A 26,654-nucleotide genomic window follows, 5' to 3' on the forward strand; every position below is an offset into this window, starting at 1 on the left:
GATCTGACACTGGAAAAAACCAATCCTACAACTGTAGCCCTAATTAAACTTGTGATATTTCTTATGTCTGAGGGCAGCTTATGTTTCCTCTTCCTTTAATTGCTCTGGTTTACCAAGTATCATTCAAAATAAGTTATTCCTCATTTGATTTCCATATTATCTCATATTTGCCTTTCAACTTAAGTCTTCTGGGGCTGACAATGTTTGATTTAGTCAGAACTCATTTATTTGGTTTAGGTTTACTTTTGCCACGTCCCAGTCAACATTCCCATTTTCAGTAAAACAGGTTCTAAAAGCATCTACAACAACTGAGAACACATGACAGCTTCTCCATGTGCTTCCTGTATCACCAAGTTCAGACTCATTTTTAAATGAATTATGTGGATTTCATGCATGAAACTGCTATACAATACCAAACTGTATTATACTGAAACGTAGCCCAAATAATTAAAAACAAGACTATATGGCCAGAAAGATTCTGAGATAAACACAATTATTAAAAGAATACGAACCTAATGACCTGGTTACAGTGGGCACACATAGGTGTACGATTTCCTGCTGGAATATACTCTGCTCTCTGCACCAACGTGTCTTGTTCTGTTAGTTGTGGTTGTATCATAGACCTGTCAGTTGATGCAGCTGCACCAGATGGTGCAATATTGTTTGATGTCCGTCCACTTGCAGGAGCTATGAAAAAATAGCATAAAGACTACTTTCAAGACTGTGTCGATACTGTATCCATGTCAAGAAAGCTACACAGGTATTCAAGTGAACAGAGCTCAGTTCAATACTTGAATCTGTATGTGTAAAATGTGCACAGTACATGCATGATGCTGGAAAAAAAATCTAGTAACAGGTAATATGATGGATTGAGTTTACCTTTTTAACACAATCTGGCAGGTGACTAGCCACAAAAACCACCAAACCAACATTACTGTTATCTACCAGGTTACAAGGGCTGGGAAATACATAATGATTTTCAATTAAGTGGGAAAGATGTGGACAAAATTGGATATAGTGGAGGAATCAGGTTACAGAAAGTAAAAATCTGACCGTGCTTTGGAAAGTTCAGGCTGAAGGCCACAAATATATGAGCAGTGACGAAACAGCATGACATGCACCTTACAACTCAAGAAAAAGATCTTAAGAGTCATTGTGGACGGTTCCCTGAAAACATCCACTCCATATGCAGTGGCAGTCAAAAACTAGAGTGTTGGACATCATTAAAAAAGGACAGATAAGAAGACAGAAAATATATTGCCACTACATAAATTCACGGTATGCTCACATCGTGAATACTGTGTGCAGATGTGGTCACCCTGTCTCCAGCTAGCTATCTGGGAAAGATTCAGAAAAGGCCAACAAAAATGACCGCAGGGGTGGAGGTGGAAGTCGGTTATGGAATGCTTTCCATATGAGGAGAGATTAAAAGGCCCTGGCCGTTTCAGCTGGGAAAAGAGATGACTAAACATGGGATATGACAGAAGACTATAAAATCATGACTTGTGTGGATATAAATAAATAGACAAATAAATAAATAAACAAATAAACAAATAAGGAAGTATCATTTACTCCTCCTCCTCACAAAAGAGCTAGGGGTCTCCAAATGGAATTATTAGGCAACAGGTTTAAAACAAAACAAAGGGAGTATTTTTGCACACAATACAAAGTCAACTGGTGAAACTCCTTGCCAGAGGACTGTTCTGAAGATCAAAACTACCAGGGTTCAAAAAAGAGCTAGATGAATTCATGGAGGAATAGGTCCACCAATTAGCTAGGCTGGGCAGGAATGGTGTATCTAGCCTCTGTTTCCCAGAAGCTAGGGGGTGATTCACATGATGGTTATCTGTTCTACTTATTCCCTCTGGAGCCCCTGTCATTTGCCACTGTCAGAAGACATGATACTATGCTCGAGGAACTTTGATCTGACCGAGCATAACCGTTTTTATGTTCCTAAAGCATTATACTGATAAAATAAGAGAGTATGCAGTGAGCAAAGGTTCTTAAAACACACTGTCACAACAAAATACACTTCCAAATTAAAACATTGACCTCGATCATTCAATATGATAAACTGAAGCATTACTCATCCCTCCTTTTCCCCTATCTTCTGCCCTCAAATGTTATGAGTGTATTATTTTCTTAACGTATCATGATTTCAAGAAATTAAAACTTGGGATTTATTTACTTTGCTTTCTGGTCTCTGAACTTTAAAGTTGTGCTAGCACCAAGTTTTAATACATTTCTGAAACTAGGATAGTTTCTAAAAATATGAAAGCTGAGATTCTCACATCATAGTTTACCTCCAGAAACTGGCCACGTGCTGTGGAGTCTTGTGATAAAAGTGTGAGTTGGCAACACTGACTTCATTGTTCCTTGCCTCCTGACATCTCTGCTCTCACTCTGAAGATGAAAAGTGAGAGGGCTGCTGCATACCCTAGTTGGCAACTCTGTACCCTATTTCTTTAGGATGGCTGGACATGTGACAGCAGACAGACTGGGTGAACAATTGGGTGTAAGAAATCTAACCTGCCCATACCCTTGAAAGGCTCCGCTCAAGGACTGAACTCACAACCTTGGGCTTACAAAGCCAATGGTCAAACCGCTGAGCTATTATCTCCCATCCCAAAAATGCTCATGTCACACATCCACTCTATGGAGTTTAGATGGAAAAGATTATACAACCAATACTATTATCTTGCTCCTCTTGCTGTCATGATTGCCCTTCGCATTCAGCACGCTAGCACAATGCAAGTTGGTGTAGCATTATTTCCTCAAACTGGGAATTACATTCCATCTGATGAGCAGATTTAGCTGAAAAGACAGGTTACTCACCGTAGTAACGGTGGTTCTTCGAGATGTCCCCCCGTGGGTGCTCCACAATAGGTGTCGGGCTCGCCCGGCGCTGGAGATTGGATCTTCCAAGCAGTTTCTGCTGGACCGCGCATGCGCCGGTGTGCGCCGCTCCCTTGCACGCTCCTGGCCACGTGCGCGATCCGGTCCCCGCCAGTTCCTTGACCAACCGCCTCGGATGCTCCTGCAAAACACTAAACAGAGATCCGAAGCGGGGAGGATGGGTGGGTAGGGAGCACCTACGGGGACACATCTCGAAGAACCACCGTTACTACGGTGAGTAACCTGTCTTTCTTCTTCGAGTGTCCCCGTGGGTGCTCCACAATAGGTGACTACCCAGCAGTAACCCAAGATAGGAGGTGGGTAATCGGATTATGTGCAGCTTGTCCCCGAGAGGACCGCTGTCGAGAGACGGGTATCCTCTTGGAATACCCTGTGAAGGGCGTAATGTTTGGCGAAGGTGTCATAGGATGACCAGGTCGCCGCTCTGCAAATGTCTTTTAGCGCAACGCCCTTGAAAAAGGCTGTTGATGCCGCCACCGCCCTAGTGGAATGAGCCCTGGGAGTGGCCAGTAAAGGAGTCTTTTTGAGTTCGTAGCACATTTTAATGCAGGATACGATGTGCTTCGAGAGTCTCTGCGAAGAGAGACCTTCTCCTTTCGATTTGGGAGCGAGAGAGACTAGGAGTCTATCCGTTTTCCGGAAGGACTTGGTCCTGTCTACATAGAAGGCTAGCGCCCTCCTCACGTCCAGGAGATGTAGGTGCGCCTCTTTGTTAGAGTTATGAGGCTTTGGATAAAACGAGGGTAAAACAATAGGTTCGTTAATGTGAAACTCCTAAGAAACCTTGGGAACAAAGGCTGGATGCAGCCGTATGGTTACCGCCTCCTTGGAAAAAACAGTGCAGGGTGGCGTTGCCATAACTGCCGCAAGCTCGCTCACCCTGCGAGCTGACGTAATTGCGAGAAGAAAGGTCGTCTTTATCGTAAGGAGGCGGAGGGAAACTGTGGCCAAGGGCTCGAACGGTGGTCCCATTAGCACGTTAAGCACCAGGTCCAAGTTCCACGAAGGTGGAAGCGGTTTCCGAGGGGGGTATAGGTTTACCAACCCTTTGAGGAACCTGGTAACCATGGGATGGGCGAACACTGTGTACCCTTCCTCCTTGTGTCTGAACGCCAAAATGGCAGCAAGGTGGATCTTTAACGAGGATAGTGAGAGTCCTCCTCTCTTGAGGTCCAGTAAATACTCTAATATTACAGGTATAGGCACCGAAAGGGGGGCCAGCTGTTTGGTAGAACACCAAGCCGTGAAGCGAGTCCATTTCTGCTTGTAGGTCTTCCTGGTGGAAGTCCTCTTGCTACTTTCTAGGACTTGCTGTACTTCCTCCGTGCATGTGCTCTCTAGGGAGCTGAGCCATGGATTAACCAGGCTTGTAGTCGCAGGCCTTGGGGGTGCGGATGCACTATGGACCCCTGGGCTTGCGTGAGCAGATCCGGCGCCACCGGAAGAGGCATCGGTGGACGGTCCGACATGCGCAGGAGTAGGGGGAACCATTGCTGTCAATCCCACGTTGGGACTATCAGGATCATTCGGGCTCCTTCCCTCCTGGCTTTCTGCAAGACTTTGTGAATCAGCACTGTGGGAGGAAAAGCGTAAAGCAGGGGGCCCCTCCACGAGATCGCGAACACGTCCCCCAGGGACCCCCGTCCCAGTCCTGCCCTGGAGCAGAATCGTGGGCACTTCTTGTTGTGTTGAGTGGCAAACAGGTCTATCTGGGGAAAACCCCATGCGTGGAAAAACGGTCGTAGCAGATTGGGACGGATCTGCCACTCGTGCGTGAGTGCAAAACACCTGCTCAGCTGGTCTGCCTTCACATTGTGAGCGCCTGGTAAGTAAGAGGCTTTCAAGATTATAATGTTGGCGATGCACCAGTTCCATAACCGGACTGGTTCCGCACATAAGGCACGGGACCGAGCTCCTCCTTGCCAATTTATATAAAACATGGTGGAGGTATTGTCTGTACTGATCCCGACGACTTTGCCTTGTATATGGTCTCGAAAGTGTCTGCAGGTGTTAAACACTACTCTGAGCTCCAGTATATTTATGTGCAGTGACTGCTCCGCGGAGGACCAGAGCCCTTGAGTCACCTCTTCGCCCATGTGTGCTCCCCACCCTATGAGGGAGGCATCTGTAGTAAGAAAAACTGATATTTGTGGTTGGTGGAAGGGTACCCCTGTTATCATGTTCTTGGGGTTTACCCACCATTGCAGGGATTTGCGCACCTTTGCTGTGGGCGACACCACCCTGTGAACGGTGTGTGCTGCCAGTTTGTATACGCTCGCCAGCCAGTGCTGCATGCTGCACATGTGTAACCTGGCGTTCTGTACTACGAACGTCGCCGCTGCCATGTGGCCCAGCAGCTGTAAGCACGTCAGGACCGGCACCGTAGGGCTGAAGGTGATGACCTGCACGAGGGAGCCGATGGCCCGAAAGCAAGTCTCTGGTAGATATACTCTCGCTGTAATAGAATTTATGCGTGCCCCTATGAACTCTATGTCCTGTGTGGGGTCTATCTTTGATTTTGCCAGATTGATAACCAGGCCAAGCGAAGAGAACGTGCCTGCTGTGACGCGTATCATGCGTAGTACCTCCTCCTTCGAGGCCCCTTTGAGTAGGCAGTCGTCCAGATACGGGAATATAAATACCCCCTGTCTGTGCAGGTAGGCTGACACCACTGCCAAGGTCTTGGTGAAGACTCTGGGGGCCGAGGAGAGGCCAAACGGTAGGACCTTGTATTGAAAATGTTCTTTGCCTACCATGAACCGGAGGAATCGCCGGTGAGCCGGATGGATAGTTATGTGAAAATACGCGTCTTGTAAATCGAGGGCTGCGAACCAATCTCCATCGTCCAGTGCCGTAAGGATGGAGGCGATTGTGATCATCCGAAAGCGTTGATTGCGCAGGTACCGGTTGAGGCCTCGAAGATCTAAGATGGGCCTCCAGCCTCCTGTCTTTTTCTCCGTGAGGAAGTACCTCGAGTAGAACCCTTTTCCTTGCAGTTGCTCTGGCACTCTTTCCACTGCCTCTATGAGCATGAGATGGTCTACCTCCTGCTTGAGCCTCGCTACATGGGAGGCCTCCTGGAGGTGGGGCCTGGGTGGAGGTCGTGGCGGTGGGAGCGACTGGAAGGGGATGGCGTACCCCGTGGCTATGATCTGCAGCACCCATTTGTCTGTGGTGATCCTTTGCCACTGGTCGTAGAATGGTCGGAGGCGATGGTGGAATAGCCGCTTCGGATGACCTTGTGCGATGGTAGTGATGGCGCAGCCCTGGATCTGTGTGTCAAACTTGTGGCCTTTGGCCCTGCCCCGAGGACACACGGCTCTGTTGTGAACGTCGCCTGGGAGTTCTGTACTGCTGGTGCTCTTGATGTCGCCCTTGCTCGTAACCCCTGTGGTACTGGGGATGCTGTTGCTGGTAGTGGTACCGTCTTTGTTGAGGGTAGTACTTTTTCTTTCTGTATGGAGGGGTGTAAATCCCCAGGGTCCTAAGTGTGGCTCTTGAATCTTTACTGGAATGAAGGACCGAGTCAGTTGATTCAGCAAACAGCTTCTGCGAGTCGAAGGGAAGATCGACTATCTTTGCCTGCAGATCCGTCGGTATACCTGAAGTCTGGAGCCAGGACTCCCTTCGCATCACCACTGCCGTAGCTGTGGAACATGCTGCTGTGTCCGCAACATCCAGGACGATCTGAACTCCCGTCCTCGAGGCCGCTTAGCCTTCTTGCACGATGGCCTTGAGCACCGGTTTCTTGTCCTCTGGAAGCGAGTCCATGAGGGAGGTTAACCTCGTGTAGTTGTCGAAATTATGGTTCGCTAAATGCGCTGCGTAATTTGCCATTCGCAACAGTAGTGTGGAGGAGTAGACCTTTCTGCCAAACAGCTCTAGCTTCTTGGCATCTTTGTCTGTTCCCCCTGTCCTGAATTGAGATGTCTTTGATCTTTGTTGCGACGACTCCACCACCAAGGAATTTGGTTGTGGGTGGCTGAACAGGAACTCCATGCCCTTCGCCGGCATGAAGTATTTCTTGTCCGCTCTGTTGTGGACAGGCGGAATAGTCGCAGGGGTCTGCCATATCGTAGTGGCGGACTCCAAGATTGCTTCGTCAAGTGGTATTGCTATTTTGGAGGAGACCGGAGGTCTCAGATTTTTGAGGAGCTTATGGTGTTTCTCTTGCACCTCTGCTGTCTGGATGCCTTGCGTGAAGGCCACCCTCTTAAACAGCTTTTGAAACTGTTTGAGATCGTCCGGAGGATGGACGTCCCCCGGGGCCGTAGCCTCGTCTGGGGAGGAGAGTGAGGAACCACTGGGGTACGCCTCTCTGGACCCTTCCGGTTCCTGTTGGTGATGGTACACCCTCTCGCTAGAGGCTTGCGAGGGAAAATCTCGGGGTTCCATAACCAGTCCCCCCGAGATACTTGAGTCTCTGTCCCCGTTCGCGATTGCCCTCGGGGATACGAGATCATCTGTGGGGATCTTTGCCTGGTAGATTGCTGGTGGTGTCTATGCCCCGCGTGATAGAGGCGACCATGGCAGTATAGGCACTGTTCTTGGGAAGGTGACCTAGACCACTCCCTTGGTGCATACCTGCTGCGTCTGGGGGACCAAAATCGTCGAGAGATCTGGGACACTGGAGAGAGCGATTTTGGATAGTATTCCAGCGGCTCAAACCCCAGGAAGGGTGAAGGTGGTCCCAGCCAGGGCGAGGCTGTTTGTAAAAATGGAGACGGGGGGTCCGGGTAGGTTAGGGGGGACCCCTGCCTTCTGGTTGGAGTCTGCAGCATAAGCGGAGGGCTGAAAGAAAGCAACTCCGCAGCCCTGTCTGGAGAGGTGCTGCGGTGCCTCGTTTTGTGTGCAGCCTTCCCCCTCCCTTGAGGAGGTAACTCCGCCCCCTGGTGTGTAGGGGATCTCGGCCCCGTCCGCGCCGTGCTCGGCACGCTCATGGGCGGTGCCGCACGGGCGGTGTCCTCCGGTGCCTGCAGGCTGCGTGCCTGCGCGCTCTGCACCGCTGGTTCCCCCGGGGTCGGTGCCGCTGCTTGCGGTGCCGCCGGTACCAGCGCTTGTTTAGCCGCCGCCCTGCCTGTGGTGCGGGGCGGCTGTTTGATTATCGGAGGCTGAGCCGTTTCCACGTGGCTCTCCGTGCCGCCGCCGATCAGCTGTTGCTGCGGCTGGGGGCCGCTCGCTCCTCCCGTCCCGCTCGCTGTTGCTGCCGGCAGGGATCGGGCTGGGGAGGCTTTCCTCCATTTTTGCGCTGATGGGGTGAGGGAGGCGGCTTTCCTTTTATGGGCCCCGGAGGGTCCCTCCTGCTGCGGCTGCTCCGGCACGTCTGGCTGGAGGGCCTTGTCGAAGAGCAGCATTTTAAGCCGCATCTCCCTGTCCTTCCTTGCTCTGGCTGTTAGTTTTGCACAGAAGGAGCATTTCTGCGTGACATGGGACTCCCCCAGGCACCTTATGCACAGACTGTGCCCATCAGACGCTGGCATTGCCTCTCGGCAGGACTCACATTTCTTAAATCCTGAAGAGGACATTGTTGGTGAGTCTTTCAGTTGTTAATGGGTACTTAGCACCTTCTCTGTGCTGTTTTTCCCCTTCTCCGATAGCCTGCCGCGGCAGGAGGGCTGATGGCCCTAGGCTCCTGGCCTCCGGTGTTCCGCTTGTTACTGGGACTGGACTGAATGCCGTCCCGCTTGTTGTTTTTTTTTTTTTTTTTGAAAAATAACAACTGGCTAACTTGCAGTAGCCTAAGAACTTGAAAACTTTAAAGAAAAAACAGTTAAAACCATTGAATACGCTAACTTGGCCTTAGCGTAGTTCGGATTCCGTCTGCAGCCGACGGCGGTTAAGAGGAACTGGCGGGGACCGGATTGCACATGTGGCCAGGAACGCGCAAGGGAGCGGCACGCGCCGGCGCATGCGCGGTCCGGCAGAAACTGCTTGGAAGATCTGACCTGCGGCGCCGGGCGAGCCCGACACCTATTGTGGAGCACCCACGGGGACACTCGAAGAAGAATATCTACTTTCTAAATGGTCATGGAATTCCTACTACCACTGAAACTTAACGGAAGGATTGTACCTCAAAAACTGTACTTGCAATGCTATGACTATACAGTTACAAAAGTAGTAACAGAACACACACGCATTTAAGAAAAGAAAGAGGTCCAAAGTGGTTTCTGCATTAATTCTTTACCAGCAGAATGCCATTACGGTCAAGAGAACTGAAAGATGCCAGACCTTTTTAAATACCTCCGCAAAACAAACAAAATCACCTACCAAGCTCCTGAACTGATCAGCTCCTTTCCCCTCCCCATCCCTCTCACAGGAAATCCTATATATTTATGGAGAAATCTCAAGTGAAACTGCTACTACATGCCTGAATATTTGAAATTTAGATCCTCTGTTTCTATTCATTTTGATATTATGAAACATGCAAGGTTGTAAATTCTTTAAACAACCATACAGAGCTGCTGTATTAACAAATCATTCAACTGCCGCACCAATGAGTCTGGCTATGAACCAAAACACATATTTACAACAGTACACCACAAACAAATACAATGCAAGACAGCAATATACCAAAAATTTTAAACTTTTTAAAGTAGCCAACTACAATAAACATCAGTGCTCTATAAAATAGACAACACATTTGGATGAAGGAATAAACATGCATAAAGACAAGTTATTGCCCCCTTTCAATCCAATGTTTAACCCTTAGCTAGAGAGTTTACATGACTGCACCAAAGGAAGCAAACTCCAGCTTTAAGGCATGATAGCAAAGTCACTTTCCTTGCTCTGGGAAAGGCTAGAAATGGAATGCTGCAGTGATTTAGAGCAAGTGAAAGGGCAGGGGGAGGGGAAGAAAATGAAGTAGCATTCACAGTCCATTTGCATCACATGTATTCAGCTCTGTACAAAAAAGAAGGACCAAAGCAGAAGAGCTGCAACAGAAGAAAAGGGAAAAATTGCAAAACCAGATTGGGGGAGGGAGGGAAATCTTGTATAAATGAAGTTCCTACACTCCTCTTTCAGATATCCCTAAAATAAATCATGACAAGAAACCTTGTATACAGCTGGTCAACTATTATTGTAACAAAATATTTCCTGATTATTACAGTCTGGTCTAACTCTACACAATTAGGTAGAGGTAAGGCAGCTTATATCAACGCCATTATGTCAGTATATACACTACAGCCTTGTCCCACCAACTTAAATGCCTTGCTACATCCTAACTCCATCTCCACAAAAGGCAAAGCGTTTATGTCAGTAGTCAGTGTAGTTAGGGTGACACAGCATATGTGTAGACATTGTGTTACATCAATGGGTTGTTGATTGTCGTGTTAATTTCAGGGTTTCATGGTGGAGCTATGACATTGACCAGAAAGCTTGGCAGCTATAGCCTGGGTGCCTCCATCTCTCCACTACCAGCTGGGCTGCTGGTCAGCAGCTTCCTGCTCCAGGATGTGAGAAACCAGGGCAGCTGACCCCACCTCCTCCTTGCTTTCTCAGCAGGAAGTGGGAAGAGCAGAATGGAGCGCAGGAGGGAAGGAACAACAGGGCTTGTTGGGGAGCTGCAGGGAGCCAAAAGCAGTGGCTCTCTGCTCTCCCATCCTGTCCCTCTTTAGTCAATGGAAGAACCCCAGTTGGCTAATGCACCACTGACAGCATGGAGGTAGCGCGGACACCACTAATTACCCCAGCAACTTTATGTTGACCAAACATAGGTTTACTTGGCGATGCAGTACAGACATGAGCTTAGTTACAGGTCTTGGAAGTGATGAATATGGCGTTTCCATTTTGGGATATGCTCATAAAGACCACCTTGTCACAAACACTGACTCCCCATCACTCTCCTTTTTGTTTTACTAACAATAACTAGCATCCAGCCTGATATTTTTTCACTGGAGAGTATCTTCTCACTACTTTTTGAAAGCAAAGGAGACTTAAGAGCTGAGTTCAAAGCCAAACAATTTTTGGGAGGGTGGGGAATCAGAGAAAGCAGGAAATTAAATGCACAGAAGATAGAGTCTTCTCTTGCTCAGGGTGATGAACAAGCAGCCTTTCACTTTGCTTTCCCTATTGCTGCTGCAAGTTAAGTGTATGAAGGTGATTATTCCTTTTTGGTTTAGAAGTCTGGTTGGTTGATTGTTCTCAGGCACAGTGACAAAAATGTAGTACAGCAGCGTTTTACTTGTGATCACAGGGAAGAGAACAGCTAACCACTACTTGCTTTGTGTTCTAGCTTTATTTTAGAGATTCAGAGCCCTGTATAATGGAAAGTCACTGTCTTGAACTGAGTTGAAAAGAAAGTGGGGGAACTACTAAGTTGAATCTTGACACCGGATTGTGATGATTTTGTTGTGACAATGTAATGGCTCACATATAAGGATGTAACTCTCTCAAGATATTTTATCATTCGTGTAGTCCTTTTGACAATCTTGTAGAAAAATGGGAATATTTCTCCTGCCTCTTAGATAGGCATGCTGATTTATCATGTGGGCTAGCACTCTAAAGCCTGTAACTGGCATAATGGCTTATAGTTATGGATGATCCTTACAACGTGCTAGTACAGTCACTCCTCAAACAGCAAGCAGATATTACAAAAAAATAGATAAGTAATTTCTAATGGTAAGATGGAAGTAACACAGTGGCTACGTTTACACTAGCCCAAAACTTACTAATGAAGCGCTGAAATGCATATTCAATGCCTCATTAGAATGCCAGCAGCTGCAGCACTTCAAAATTGACACATCTCACTGCTGCGCGGCTCGTCCAGATGGGGCTCCTTTTCGAAAGGACCCCGTCAACTTCGAAATCCCCTTATTCCTAACAGCAGATAGGAATAAGGGGATTTCAAAGTTGCTGGGGTCCTTTCAAAAAGGAGCCCCATCTGGATGAGCCGCACGGTGGCGAGCCACATCAATTTTGAAGTACTGCGGCTGCCAGCATTCTAATGAGGCGCTGAATATATATTTCAGCACTTCATTAGTAAACTTTGAAATGGCCATTTACATGGCCATTTCGAAGTTTTGGGCTAGTGTACACAGGGCCAATATGTTCTTTCTTGAAATTAAAAAGAGATTTTATATCCATATATGTCTGAGGCCAAAAAGTACATCTGAAAGAAAAATTCTTTTTGGCACCAGTGGTTTGGTACTGCAATTTTGCTGGTTATTAAGCCAATAAAATGGCCTCATTACCCACTTTCCTTACTCCTTCCCCTTTGGAAGATCAATGCACCACACACATTTTCTGTCTAATTAACTCTAAGGTTTGAAAAAATGACAACCAGGTTGTTTGGAGATAAGGCTGACACCTTTTGGACCCCATCCAACCTCGGAGGTGGTATATGGTATACGTTACTTTTTTATATACAAGTTGTAACTGTTAATCTTTATTTATAACATCTATTAGAACAAGATTTGAATGAATGACAGTAAACAATTGTTAAGAATTATCTTTAAAAATATCACACTTCTTAATCCATCATCTGAACATTCAGTGTTCCTTGAAAGTGGCTACCTCTGAAAACTGTATGTCCAAACCACTCTGTCATGAGCAAGTCATTAATCTATTGTAGTTTATCTCAGATTAATGCCTGCTGAGCCTACAAATAAATGCAGATAACAAGGTGGAAAAAAGCCTTTGAGAAACATGAAAGAAAATATTTTGATTAATGATGCTTTCCATCTCTTTCCTCATATTTCATCTTCTAAGTTGCAGCTAACAGCCAGTGACGAGAGAAAGACACATACTAAAACTAATCTCTTTGAAGATTGTTTTCTTCACAAATCAAATTCCAGTGTGGCTTCTGATATACCGCTAATGTGTATTTGAGATGCCTGTTAAACACCAAAGCCAATTCAAACACATTTGCTAACTCTGTTTTCATTATATATTTGAAGGAAACCTTGTGTTTTTTTTCTTATAATTTCATAAACCAAACACAATATTCCCTTTTATTGGGTCTCCATGCATTGTAACCATAAAGCTAACTTTTGTGGGGAGACTGAACTGTACTTTATATGATTTCTGGTCAGAAAAAGAGATTTCTGCATGTGCAAAATCTTTTGACGTTGTTGGGAAAATATGGTGGTCCTTTCTGAGTTATTTAAATAAGTAAGAGCATCTCCTATTGGGTTACTAATGCTATGTTAACATAGCATCTCTCAGACACATACATAAAATATGACTTGAAAGGATATTTAACACTAAAAAACATAGCACTGAATAATGTTAAAGAAAGCAGAGAATTCAAAGTACAGACTGGTGCTCAGTTATTTAATTTATGCCTATGTGAGTGGACAAGAAAAGACAACAGCTCATCAGTCTGAATTAGAAAGCCCATTTCTGCGTCAGTTGAAATTAGAGACAAAATGTCCTTTTGACTTCAACAGAGGCAGATCAGGCTCTAAATGAGATTGTAGGCATGATACAAATTGAGAAATAATTTAATTCCTAGAGAATTATGTTCACATACAAAAGTCTTGGCTCCTGCAATATGAACTGCCAGCTTTCTCTCCAGCAAGACTTCACATGGTTTGAGGGGTGCATATCAGTAGATGTCATCTCAGGATCAGGGTCGAAGAATATTTTTACAAAGGGTTTCAAAGTTGTGTTTGTAAAATTCCAGACACTTTTTCAGGGACTAGTCTCTCTCTCTCTCTCTCTCTCTCACACACACACACAGGGGCTGAAATTTTCATATCTCTAACTCCAGCAACATCCTATTGATGATGTAAATGAGAGCAGAAAGAATTGCTTTCCTTATTAGAAATCATGGCAAAGCAGAAGTTTAGAGCTATTGGTAGGTAGGCTCCATCTCTAAAAATACACAAAAATACCTTTGGTTAATATGACTCTCTAATCTCAAAAGAGACCGAAAAACCCAATAAAACTACAGACTTTACTTCAGAATTTTGAAACTAACTTCCAATGCTTTGTACGCCAAAAAATATAGGCCAGTGAGGAATGCGCGTTTGTTACAAATTACTACATCTATCCACCCACAAAGTTGTTGCAATTAAAGCTCAGGAAGTGTATCTCGCAATTTTAACTCTGGAGGTCCCTCATTCAATCTGCTGTGTAAAAGGGCTGCCAACTGCCATCACAAAAGCAACACTTTCCAGTTACGCTTTTGGTGCTTGCTTTAAAGTCTGTATTAACATTGTTTTGTAACTAGACAGCTTTCACAGTCACTTTTTTCTTCTTAAACAGCTCAACTAATAATAGAGGTAGTCCGAGGCTAGCACATTCAATCCAAGGACAAACTGCAATTTGGGCTCCTAGGACCGATCACCAGTTTGGTCCCTATCTGTAGTTTATACAATACAGAGTATGATTTTTGTTCTCTTCACTTGCTGTCACACATAGATACCAGTCGCAATTTATATCCTCACATCTCCCACTGAATCAAACCAGACTGAAATGCCTTATAGAGTGAAAAAAAAAAAAGGCATCTGAATTTCAGCAGCAAAACCATATATGAAATTAGAAAGTCTCAACTACTAAAACAGAAAACACAACAACATAGGTTAAAGAGGAATACACAAGATCAACTTTATCAGAAGATTACTGAAATTTGAAAAAAAGAGCATGGCAGATATCAGAGGGGTAACCATGTTAGTCTCTATCTGCAAAGATGAGAAGTCCTGTGGCATTTTATAGGCCAACAAATTTTTGGAGCATAAGTTTTCGTGGGCAAAGACCTGCTTCATCAGATGCATCCGTCAGAGCATGGCAGGGCCTTCAAGTACCTTGGGAAGTTGCTGAAGTTTTCGGAGGTGCATACCTTTGTTCCCAAATGAACTCTCAAAGGAGAGGGGATATGAACCAACCCAGCCAAGACCTGGAAGCCTCTCAAGGTACTCGACTGCCCCATCACAGGGATTCTTGATAGATCCATGTAATAGCCATAAAACGGAGCAGACAGCAGGCACTTTTACCTATAGTATGGAGGGATTAAGAGCCCAAACATGTAGTACTTCATCTTAATCTGAATGGCTGGGAAGTGCTGCATGTAGGAATCTAGAGTCTCTGAAGCCTATGAAGGAATCTACAGGCCACACTGCAGATTTCTACAGGCTTTGCTTTGTCCTCAATGCCATTAACTAACAAAATACACCTTCTAAACCATAGCCTAGGAGACATTTTTCATTGTTGTAGCTAACTTTTCTAAAATGAATAACACTATGTACTATATTATTAAGTTTGTCCTTAAGTATTTACTTTCACAAAACTCTTTGCCATGGTTAGTTTAATATTTAACTAGGTTGAAGCAAGGTAAAGAACAGCCTTTTTCTTTCTGAAAATCCCAGTGTGACTCTGCCCTGGTTATATTAACAATAGCATTTTCCAATGCTGAACACATGGGTGAATACAAACACAAGTAAAAGGTTTCTAAGACAAAGAGAAAAAGGCGGATATGTAGCAGTGCCAAAGTCACTTTGACAGAGGTTCTCTGGTGCATGGCAACAATACAACAGTCTGAACTGTTTAACGCTCACTTAAACATAACATCAGACTTCATGTAGTATCTATAAATAACAGTGCTACTTTAACCAGTGGGACTGCCAGAATTTCACTTGAAAGTGCTGTTACCCAACAACTTACATTATACCATCTGACTTCTGTATGACGAATGGCGACTATACAGGTTCACATGCACAATTATCTGCCTCCGTTAATATATTTACAATAAAAACTCTTCCAGTTCCTTTGCCTCCAAACCAAACAGGTGGGTGGATGAAGGAAAGGGGCTGGAAAAAAAATGCTGTCAAATTATGTTATGTTAAACTTGGGCAATACACTACCGTGTCTGAGCCCTGCATGAAATTTCACAGGCCAAATGGACAGAACTTCAACATAAAGCAGCAGAGAAAAAAAAAAAAATCAATAATCTCTTGCTGGTTCGCACAGAATTTGTGGACTACAATCAAAGCTAAAAACACCCCACTGATGAAAAGCAGAACAGGAAGGATTAAACCATTATCATTTCTTCAAATGACTTGAGTGCACTGGTATGTGCACCATGAAAAATCAGAACAGGTGCAACCGAGACTTAATTTCAGGAACCTGTACAACTTCGGGGTTCATTTCCTGAGTTAGCAACCAGCATAACACTTTCAGCTCTAAGAACTCAGATTAAACTGGCTGTAAAGTATCTTAATTAAAATAGTATGGTGGTTTTGGCTTGGCTCAGCTTGTCTCTGTGTGATTTGTTACATCTTTACCATCAAACATTTGGCACAACTGTCAGAGCTTACTGAAAAGGGTCCTGGAATGCAAGAAAGCATACTCTTGAGCACAGCATACAGCAGTTGTGTATAGCTGGAGCTCCACATATTGAAACCCACAATATATTTTTCTCTGGAGGATTTTTTTTGTTTTCACTGCTTTCCAGTCACATAATTTTTGACCTTCAGAATTAAATAATCAGAGTGCATATAAACTTATGAAAAATTAACATAATATACTTAAGCAACTGAAATACCCACTGTATAGCAGTGTGGGCTATCTGTGGCCCACAGACCCTATCTGCCTCCCACTTCCACGTGCCTCTTGGGCACCAGAGGTCACATGTCCAAATCCTCCCTCCCAGCACTTTAGGGTTGTTGTTAATTGCCTGATTCGAGCACCAACCCTGCCCCTCCCCTGCCATAGTGGAGCTGTAATGCCACAAATCAGCTGTTCATGGCTGTTCCAGCTCTGGGAGGGTGGAGTGTGAATCAAGCAACTCATGTTGCTCCAAAAGTGCTGGGAGGGAAGGTGGGGGGGAGTAGGATATGCAAGGCTCTGGTGCCCCAGTGCATGAGAGGCGCATAGAGAATGGGGGTACAGACAGAGTTTGCATGTTACATTGAAACCCCAGTGGGCCACAGGCTGTTGTGACCCAAAGAGATGGAGGCTGTATAGGCTTTTCATTAAATTGGTGTTTAAAACTGAGCAATTATAAGGCTAATATTTAGTGACCTTATCCTGCTTTACACTTTCAAAACACACTGTACAAACACTGAACATGCTTCTCCAGTTCTCCGTACCTTGCATAGTCATTTACATCCTGCACACGAGACCTAACACGGGGCCTGTTTTCATCAGGGTAAACTATGTAAGGTGCTAGGCAGTGCAGACCTGAGCCCAGTAAATAATTAATCTGCAACAGCTCTGTGACGTTGTTCAAGTTTTATAAAAGCAGAGGAATGCAGCATCTTCATGTTCAAAACTCACACATTGTAAAATTATGTCCCTGACTTGCATGTGCAATTACAACACTGCAAGAGCAAACAACACGTTTGTGTCTGTTCAGAGCCAGAGACATGCATCAGTGTAACTGCATGAAAGTTAAGTGCAATGGTTCACAGGTTTTGCAATATGAGGTCATAATTAATTTGTCAAAAATCATACAAGATCAGAAGCAGAGATGGGCTTCAGCTCAGAAGGTCTTATTAAAGTTAGACCATGCATCTCCAACTGTTGGGTATAACTGTTAATCATTCTTGTGAACCACTCCCTTTTAAACCTTGAATATTCAGATTTCTAAGTATATTCTACTTACTATTTTGTCAAGAGTTACAATTTCACACTACAAGTGAATAGTTTAATTTGAATGGTTGACATTTACAAATTACTTTACTGTGGTTTCACAATGGGTTTTGCTTGGCTAATCGGAGTTCACATTAGTTAGCTTATAAAACAATACAATTTTTGTGGCGTGATGTTATTACAGCATAATCATTTAGATTAACTGAAAAATTACTAAAAAACAAACAAACAATCTGTTAACCAGAATATAAGTTCTGGTGTTTTCATCCATCAGTCACAATACTCTTATAGAGAACTGGTAGGGCAAAGGTTTTATGTTTTTACTAAAAAGGGCCTGCATTATACAATGGCTAACTTTAATTCGCCTTCATTTCAGTGAAAAGGACAGGATCTTATAAGATTCAAAGACTCATTTTTACCAGATGACAGTGTAGTTTCTTTTTCTCCAATCTGTAAAATTAATCCAGTGGCTTCTCCTAATTCAAACCACAATTCTCACTGCACAAAGATAGACTTTTAATTAGCTAAATAGATTTCTTGAAGCATAAGCTTTTGTGGGCTTATGTGCCAAAAAAAACTGTTAGTCTATAAGGTGCCATAGGACTTATAGTTCTTTTTGTGGATATAGACTAACATGGCTACCCTTCTAATACTTTTAATTAGTGTGTCTTTAACCATGTATTGTTTTCCCCATTCTATAAAGGAAATGACTAGAGATAAGCTAACCTGATTTGTCATCTTCAGGAATTCAGAACCTTGAAAACAAAGGAGAAATTAATAGTGTGGTTAGGGTGAATTTCCCATCTTACAGCAATTCAAAGACTGATAGGTGGGTTCACTACTAGTTTTGAAATGGCTGCAGTATTTCTAGAAACTACACAGGGGAAAAAACAAAATAAGAAAGGAGTAAAACACAGAAAAGCAGGAAGGAAAGAGTCTCTGGTCACATTCTCTATTGACCGTTAGAGAAAAAATACCTTTCTGAAAAGACAAGCTTTTCATTGTTATAGTCCTTGATGGACTCTTGATATCTGAAATTAAAGTCAGGATCTCTGAACCCAACCCCACGCAGCCTGAGCCAGTGGCAAAAAAACTCCCACTGACTTCAGTATGGTCAGACTTTCACGCAAGTTCCTCATTAAGAAGGCGGTAGCAGACTCAAGCATCTATCTATAATTACCAGGAGGTGGGGAAAGTGAGCATTTGTCTTTGTTACATTATCATTATATGTAGGATAGGCCATCACATCATGGCTATAGCCAGGTTTAAATGTTCTCATACTCTGGAGTTCTGCCTTATGGTGCCAAAGGAACAGCCAAGAAGGAAGAACAGCTATCAGCTTGAAGAACTGCAGAATGATGCTACAGAGAATAAATGGTAAATTTATGCTTAGTAAACATATGAGGGCAACTGCAGGGAAATAATGGATTTTTTTCTGACAAAGATCTCTGGGGAACAATTCATTTATGTTTAAAGCCAGCTTCCAAAATGCTCTCTCCATCAAACAGAGCATGTGCTTAACACATGTTGCTGGCTCAGGATTAGTCAACTGACAGTTGTAGCTATTGAAGAATATGCTGACATTCCAGCCTTGCTTCTGCTGGAAAGGCATTGTATATCTTAGGGGAATCAGGCTGAGAAATAAGATGAGAAGAAGATATAGTTCAAATGAAAAAAACAAAGTTAATATTCCCTGGTAGCACTTCACTTAGCACACACTCGGAAATTAGTTTGTCTTCTGATTCTTACATCATAAACTCTCAATATCCTATCCTATTACTCAGCCATCCGGTCTAGGAGACAAGAAAAGGGCTGACTTAAGATGCAATACTCTTTTCTAGAAGGGAAAAAATTAATTTTTATGACCGGCCCTGGTACCACTTTACTTTCAGACCCTCAAAACTGAGCAGGATTGTGTATGGTCTGGTCTTGGATGACAAACCTCAGGAAAAGATATGGGCAATTCTCTGGGTTGCAGTTTTCCTCCTGAGTCAGCACTGCATGATGCCTTTCCCTCCCTCTGCCCTGAGTTCAGTGCAGGTAGCAACGTGTGCGCGTCCTGCGCTGTAGCCCTCAATGTAGCCACCCTCCCTTTTGGGAGGGAAGGGTCACATCCAACTGAGTCAACTCCATCATAGGTCAGTGAATGCATTTGATGTGAAATCCCTCATTAGTCCTAGTCCTCCCTCTCAGCGAGTCTCTCTCTTTGGTGGCATCAGTAAGGTTGGGAGAACCCAGGCCCATTCTCTGCTCTGGGATGCAGCCCAAGGACCCTAATGGCAGCAGCAACAGGCAGTTTGTCCTCCATTGCCTGAGGTATAGCCATGCCCCTGGGATACTTCCTCAAATGGCCCCTCCCAGCACCTTCCTTCTGGTACCTCACCACTTTCAGCTCTTCCACAGTGCACTGCCTTACTTCCAGCTCCTTGTGTAATAACCTACCAAAAGGGCAGCCTTTTCTAACCAGTCTCAACTGGTTTTTCATTGGCCCAAGGTGTTCTGATGAGCCTGCCTAAGTTGATTCTTGAAAGCCTGCTTATTAATGCCTACTGTCTTAATTGCCCTGATTGACTCTTGTAAGCTCCTGCTGGTTCTGGATTACCCAGGGAACAGAAAACTGTTCATCCATCTGCCAGTATATTTGCCTTCTACCAGACTCTTGCAGACCACTGGCCTGGCTCTGTCACAATATAAAAACTGAAGTCCTAGCTGTGATGGGGTGCGCTCACAGTACACCCTTTGGGATGTTTCTCAGTGTGCTGATCTTTGCCACTGGCACCCACCTTTGTGCTCCCAGGGGCTGCTCCCCCAGACAAGGCACAGAGTTGGACTTACTGCTCCCCTAAAGAGCAATACAGACACTGTTTAACCACAGCTCTGGGTGGAAGCCATTCTAGGGCAGAGCACCTAGAGAATCAACCCCGAGAAAGGATCAAAACCCCAATAAATTTGTCTCTGCAGAAGATTTGCACAGGGAAAGCTCATTATTTAAGCTCCCTTTATCAGTGAAAGGGAGATATGCACTGTCCATTGCTCTATTTGTGTAATAGTATCCTCCAAGAGGAAGACTGTCACACGACCAGGTCACCTGTCCAAGTCCTTTTTAGGCAATCAGCCATTGCCTGTCTGCTGCATTGCATGTTTAGAGACAAGTTCCTCTGGTGTAGACTGCGACCCATTAAAGGCTCTTTGTAAGTACTGCTCTCCCTTCCCAAGCCATATTCTTCCTATAAGGTATCCACATCCCTGCTGAGGTCTTCACAGAAACAAAGATTTGGAATACAAATACGTCAACGATACCTATCACTTCGATTACAACAATGATACTTGCACAAAAATAGGATTCACAGATTATCACTGGTCGCAAGCCACATCTCCTCCAAAGCATTTCTGATTGATGCATATTTATATGCATAGACCACTTCCCATAAAGCGTGGGGTGGGCAGGGGATACATTGCACTAGCATTGCTCAATATTATAGCTCTCACCAGATTATCTACAAAGTGGGTTTGTGCTCTGGCCAAATTCCAGTTTGAATAGCTGAAGTTACCAAATAATTCTATCTTCTTACAATGCCCCAGTAGTGTCAATTTGATACAGTATCACTATCCACTTCCTCTTAAGATGCTGTGGACTATTATTATGAGCTGTCCAACAGCTGCAACACTTCACCTAAGAGTGACTGCATGTCACTGCTGAACAAAGGCAACTCCTGTGTACATGTCGATGGAGTGGTGAAGTGCTTGGGAAGTGAGCACCACTACGTAATATTTATCTCCTTAATAGTAACATGGCACGCTGGAATGTAATCTTGATTCTGCCAGGAGTAATTGGTTTGCAAGGAGATTCAGTTCTTGGCAAGAATTTCTCCATTTTACTAGTGGGGAGGAAATGACAAGCTCATCAGCTAGATTTGATATAAAACCCTGTTTAATAGCATAGCAGTAGCCACATTTCCCATTCCTGATGTACGTATGTCCCACACAAGAGATATGGAAGTTGCATACTGTAATGGAAAGTTCTTCAAGGTGTTTGGCTCTCATCTGTATTCCAGTGGTTCCCAATCTTTCCACTAGTGCAGACCCCCAGTGACTCCTCCAAACCATTCGTGGACCCCCCAATCACCGCCTTAACCATTGGTAAACTCCCATCAAAGCTCATTCTAGCTGGTATATACATGTCCTTAAATGAAAAAGGAAACCACAACATAGAATTTCAGACACCACGTCGTAACACCATTGGAAGATAATTAATTTAAAAATTGGTTGTAATTTTGCAATTTATTTAAAACTTATTTTCAATTATCATTTATCTTTTTTTTCCATGAAGCTTCTGCAATACCCTTGCAGATCCCAGTTGGGGAATCACTGCTTATTCTACATGTTGCTTTTCATGAGCACCATGCATTCCAGTGCACAGATTTTAATAAGCGGAGTCCATTAGCAAACACATTCTTGGTAGATCTTTGCTCCCAAGTGAGGGTATAAGGAGCAGTGTTGGCCGGTACCCCTCTCAATTGTTGTTCTTTCCAGAAATCCAACCAGATCTCAAGCAGAGGGGACACAGGGTGAAAAATGGGAAAACAGAGTGGGACCACACATCTCAAAGAACTTCTAGTTGTAATAAGTAACCTCTGCTGCTTCTCTGAGTGCTGGTCCCTATCTGTATTCCCACACAAGTTAATGGCAAGCAGAACTCAGTCTCAAGGTGGATGCATGGAAGCTGGCAGAAAAGATGCACATAGTACCACAGATCCCACTAGTGCATGGAATGGTGAATATCAAGATGTGTATGGAACTCAGGTGCCTGAACTCCACATGTCTAACTGAGACACCTACTGAAGGGATGCTACCATGGTGGCCTGTGCTCTTGTGGAGTGGGTGGGCCATTACCCTGCTGGGAGTTGGGATAGCCCATTGCACTAGATAGTATAGCTAGGAACCCACTTGCGAATCTTATAGCTTCATCACAGAGATCTCTCTGGTATCATAACGAAGAGTCTTAGAGATTTTCTGATTGCTTGGAACTTCTCAGGCAAAAAGCCTACATATGATGGACACTGAAGGGGCGAGGTCTCTTCTCACTGAGAAGAGTGTGTTCTTTTGGAAAAATGACACATAAGTAAATACACCTTTTAATGTGAAATCTGCAGACGTCCCTGGGAAAAATTTAGGGTGAAAGCAAAGGGCTACCTTGTCCTTCTGACATACCATAAACCGCACATACCTCCTCATTAGTAATTCCTGGTATCACCTAAGGTCATCTGATGGTGATGGGGAAGAAGGAGAGATTGCCCCACATGGTGGAGGAAGGAACTGAGGGAATGTTGACCTATATTGCCTTTTGAGATCTCATTTTGCAGCATGATGAGACCTTCTGCTCAACTGCAGGGCAACAGACACTTTGTTCAAATCTCCGGCTTTGGAAAAAGGCATGCCCATGTGCACAGTTTGTCAAGAAACCAACAATCAAGGAAGAATGGATTCTTTATGGCCAGGTCAGACCACCCCTGCATATTCACATGCTCCTGAGGACATAAAGAACAGAACGGGACCAGCTGTCCTTTACTTCCTTTATCAAGTCAGAATCTTAAATGATCCTGTGAACTCCCTTTACAGAAGAGGTGAAGGGAGTAGGTTTGCAGAAAAAAAAAATATTATATGTATATTGTTCCTGTAAAGTAAATAACTATTCTTTCTTCAAATGATTGTTTACACAGCTTCCACTTTCGGTGACGAACAAACAGTTCCCGATTTATGTGGAGGTGAGCATTAGGCATTCTACTCAAACAGACAATACAGTGCCACCCTACCAAACAAACATTTGATTTGGAATTTTTCATCAGCAGCAGACATTGGTGTATGTGTGAACCAAGCACCATGTAAGCTGCCAGATAGAGCTTAGAAGTGGGGACATTTTTCAAAGAGGCAGGAGGGACTGCCTGAGCTCTCGTGGTGGCTAGGTGGTTTTAACCTAGCTAGCTCATGATGCATCTTTATATAAGCCGGAGGCCCAGTTACATCACCTGTAAAAAATATAGCCTGATCCATAACCCTCTCCAATATCTAGGTATTTCTGAATGAATTTGTCCTATCAATGTGAAAAGAGACTACTCTTATAGCAAGTTTGTGAAGTTTAGCTTTCCCTGACATTGAAAGAGGTTTTCAAAAAAAACCAAACCAAAAAACAAATACAAACACCAAAAAAATATAACAAAACAAAACAAAATAACCCCATGACACTAGGAGGCAAAAAGTTAATTTATGTGGAATTCTGAAGTAATAAGCATGAGGCCTTTGAGTGAGCCCATCCATATGTAACAATGTTATAAGAGGTACCCATCAGGAAGAGTTGAATCTACCCTATTATTTGAGTCAATGTCACCTGTAAGTAAAAACACAGCCTTCATAAAATAGCAAAAGTAACAGGTTGCTGAGGGTTCAAAAAGGTGTCCCATTAAACCAGATAACCCTATACTGAAGGCCTAAGAAGCAGGGGTCTTCTAGGACTTGAGGAAACAATTTAAGTGAGAATTTTGAAGAACTGAGCAACTGTGGGATAGGGAAAATATGGTATCATCATGAACAGTCCCAGAAGTTTTATTGTTAGGAGACAGCACAGAACAGCAGAGACAAAGGGGGATGGATGACAGAAAAAAATCTTTTCTATTTTGCTAAACAGATCAGCCTCTGTATTTCTTGTACTATTTCTTGCTGGTGCTGATTGAAGATGACCTTCCTGAATTAAATCTATGATTTGGGGCCGGGGGAGGGAAATCAATCTATTTCAAGTTTATTGTGGGCCCACTAGAAGATGTTATCCTAGCTGGTGATTGATTCGTGTCATAAGAAGCTAAATAAAACTACTCATAATATTTATGATGTGTGGAAAGGATGGGAGCCCAATCACGGGTATCTGCAGCTTCTGTGGACATCACACTGAATCCTACCACTGTGTTCAGCTTTGCTACAGCTACAGAGTGATATAACGTAGGCTATATAATGTTAAAACAGATCCAAATGCTACAACTGCCATAAGCTGCTACTTGAAATAATCTTCAAATGTTATAAACATGCTACTAATAGCAAATGAATACAAAGAGACTTCTGTCTTTCTTAAGACAGACTTCCAATTTTTATGAAAGGCAAATTTGCTGCTTAAAATTATGAAATATATTAATACTGCTGTGTACCTGCATTTGATGCTAGCTAAAAACAAAAAACAGCTTTCTTTTTAGAAAAACTGTTTATTTTCATCAAGTGACAAATAGGCGCATTTGAAAATTCCACTTAGTGTATGTAGTTCTATATTTTTAGGCTCCTCAATACCTTTAGAAAGCCAGCCTGAAATGCTTTTAGATTGTGAAATGTCAGGACTTTCCCAAACCAAGGACACAGAAAACTTCAGGTACACAGAATGCAACCAGGAAACAGAATTAAGGCCTGAATGTAAAATGTACCTTGGAATGTTTGAAGTTCTTCATTCTGTTTCCAAAACATGATGTTTTTTTTTAAATCAAAATGCTGAACTCCTAAGCAGTTGTGCTTGTAAGAGAAAAGTTGTTGGTCTTAACTTCAACAAGTAAGTTTAGGCTCAGAGAGATCTTGAAGGTTTCCATTTTGTAAAATATATGCCTGAGAAAAAGAAGATGATCCAATCTCTGCTGTAATGCTGCTGTAACCATGCCTAGATCTCTTTCATCTGTTGGTTTTGCATTACTACCTTCTTCTAAGACTTCTGGGTAACACATGCTATATAAAACCACAGGTGAGCTTACGTCAGGTTTAAAGGGCAGATCTCAAACGAAACCTGTAATATAATCTCTGTTCAAGCTTGAGATACCTTGGCGGCCATTAACATTTCAATCAAATCGTGAAATGAAGCCTTGTCATTATTTCTCAGCACAGTGACAAGTATACCCACCTATACTGTCCCACCAGACTGCAACTCAGACAGTTTCAAAAGACATAATGTTTAATATTGGCAGAAATTATCCTTTTTTCAAATTTCAATAACCAAACTGCATTTAGTCACATGCACTCTAAAGGACAACAGAATAAATAAAATCACATGACATAAGGAAAGCAAGAAAGACTCACTGCTAAGTATATTTTTTGCCCCAGACTTTGTTATATTTTTATTTCAAGCCAGCAGAGATGTAGCTCCCAAGGAAGCCAAGTACATTTCAGACAATCCAAGTCTGATTCTCCTAAAAACAACCTACCCCAAAACTTTACAGCAGGATAATAGGCTAAAGACTCTGGTAGCCACTGTCTGCATGGAAGTTCTCTAAAGTTGACAGAACAGGACTAGGATGAAGAAAGTCTTCCGGAGTTTTTAGTTTATTGTCCATGGGCTTAGGTGCTGATTGTTCAACCTAATGCTTGACTGCACCAGCAGCTCTATTGTGCCTGCTGGCACACAGAATGAAATTTGCTTTCATTCAAACAGATTACCGGATTCTCACAACCTAGTAGTGATTCACACTAATAGAGGTTTTGATCTGGCAGAATCACAGTTTGTATGGGTCTTACAATTTTCAAATGTTCCCATGAACACTGTTACGGCTTAATGATGTAAAACTGGAACTCATACAAATGCAGCCGTCCCTCCCTCCTCTACATGGATGTTGCAAAGACATGTAAGTCTTAGAAAATGCTTGAATATGAAAAAGAAAAAAAACACTGTCTGAAACCTTGAAGTCCTGAGCAATAAACAAATAAGAAATCAGGCTATGTTTCTGCCTTGCTATCACCACCATACAATACTCATTTTTCAAAGGGTACAGTATATTCCTATATTTAGAAGCTTGGTAAGGAATATGAATTAATTAATTCATTCTCCGTGTTTACATGCATCCATCTCCTCCCCACAAAATAAATCCATCCAAAGCACTACATTTACCTTTACACTACACTAATGGGATTTTACAACAAAATCCCCATCAACAGGTTGAAAAATTACTATTGTGCAGCTGAAACGCCAAATTTTCAAATGGATCTCTGAAAATAAAATAAATCGATCATCCTGTGGAAGGAGCACCAGTATACTGTGAAAGAATTCATAAATTAGACAAATATTATGTGGCATGTCACTTTTTAATGCACACAGGTGCTAGAGTTATACTAACGCTAGTGCAAGATGATCTGAAGACTTATCTTTTAAGAGTAAATTAGCGATCTTAAAAATAATAAGACAAAAGCTC

General features: G+C 43.4%; 1 protein-coding gene across 4 annotated transcripts in view; it reads right to left on the reverse strand.

Moving 5' to 3' along the window:
• PDLIM5 (PDZ and LIM domain 5) overlaps positions 1-26,654 on the reverse strand; it is a 207,657-nt gene that overhangs the window by 18,134 nt on the left and 162,869 nt on the right. For all 4 annotated transcript variants that reach the window (XM_074993582.1, XM_074993583.1, XM_074993584.1 and 1 more), the window contains one exon: positions 513-687. In XM_074993582.1, coding sequence (XP_074849683.1) covers positions 513-687 — 175 coding nt within the window. The remainder of the gene's footprint in view (positions 1-512; positions 688-26,654) is intronic.

This window comes from Carettochelys insculpta, chromosome 4, assembly GCF_033958435.1.
Source record: "Carettochelys insculpta isolate YL-2023 chromosome 4, ASM3395843v1, whole genome shotgun sequence".
Classification (NCBI taxonomy): domain Eukaryota; kingdom Metazoa; phylum Chordata; order Testudines; family Carettochelyidae; genus Carettochelys; species Carettochelys insculpta.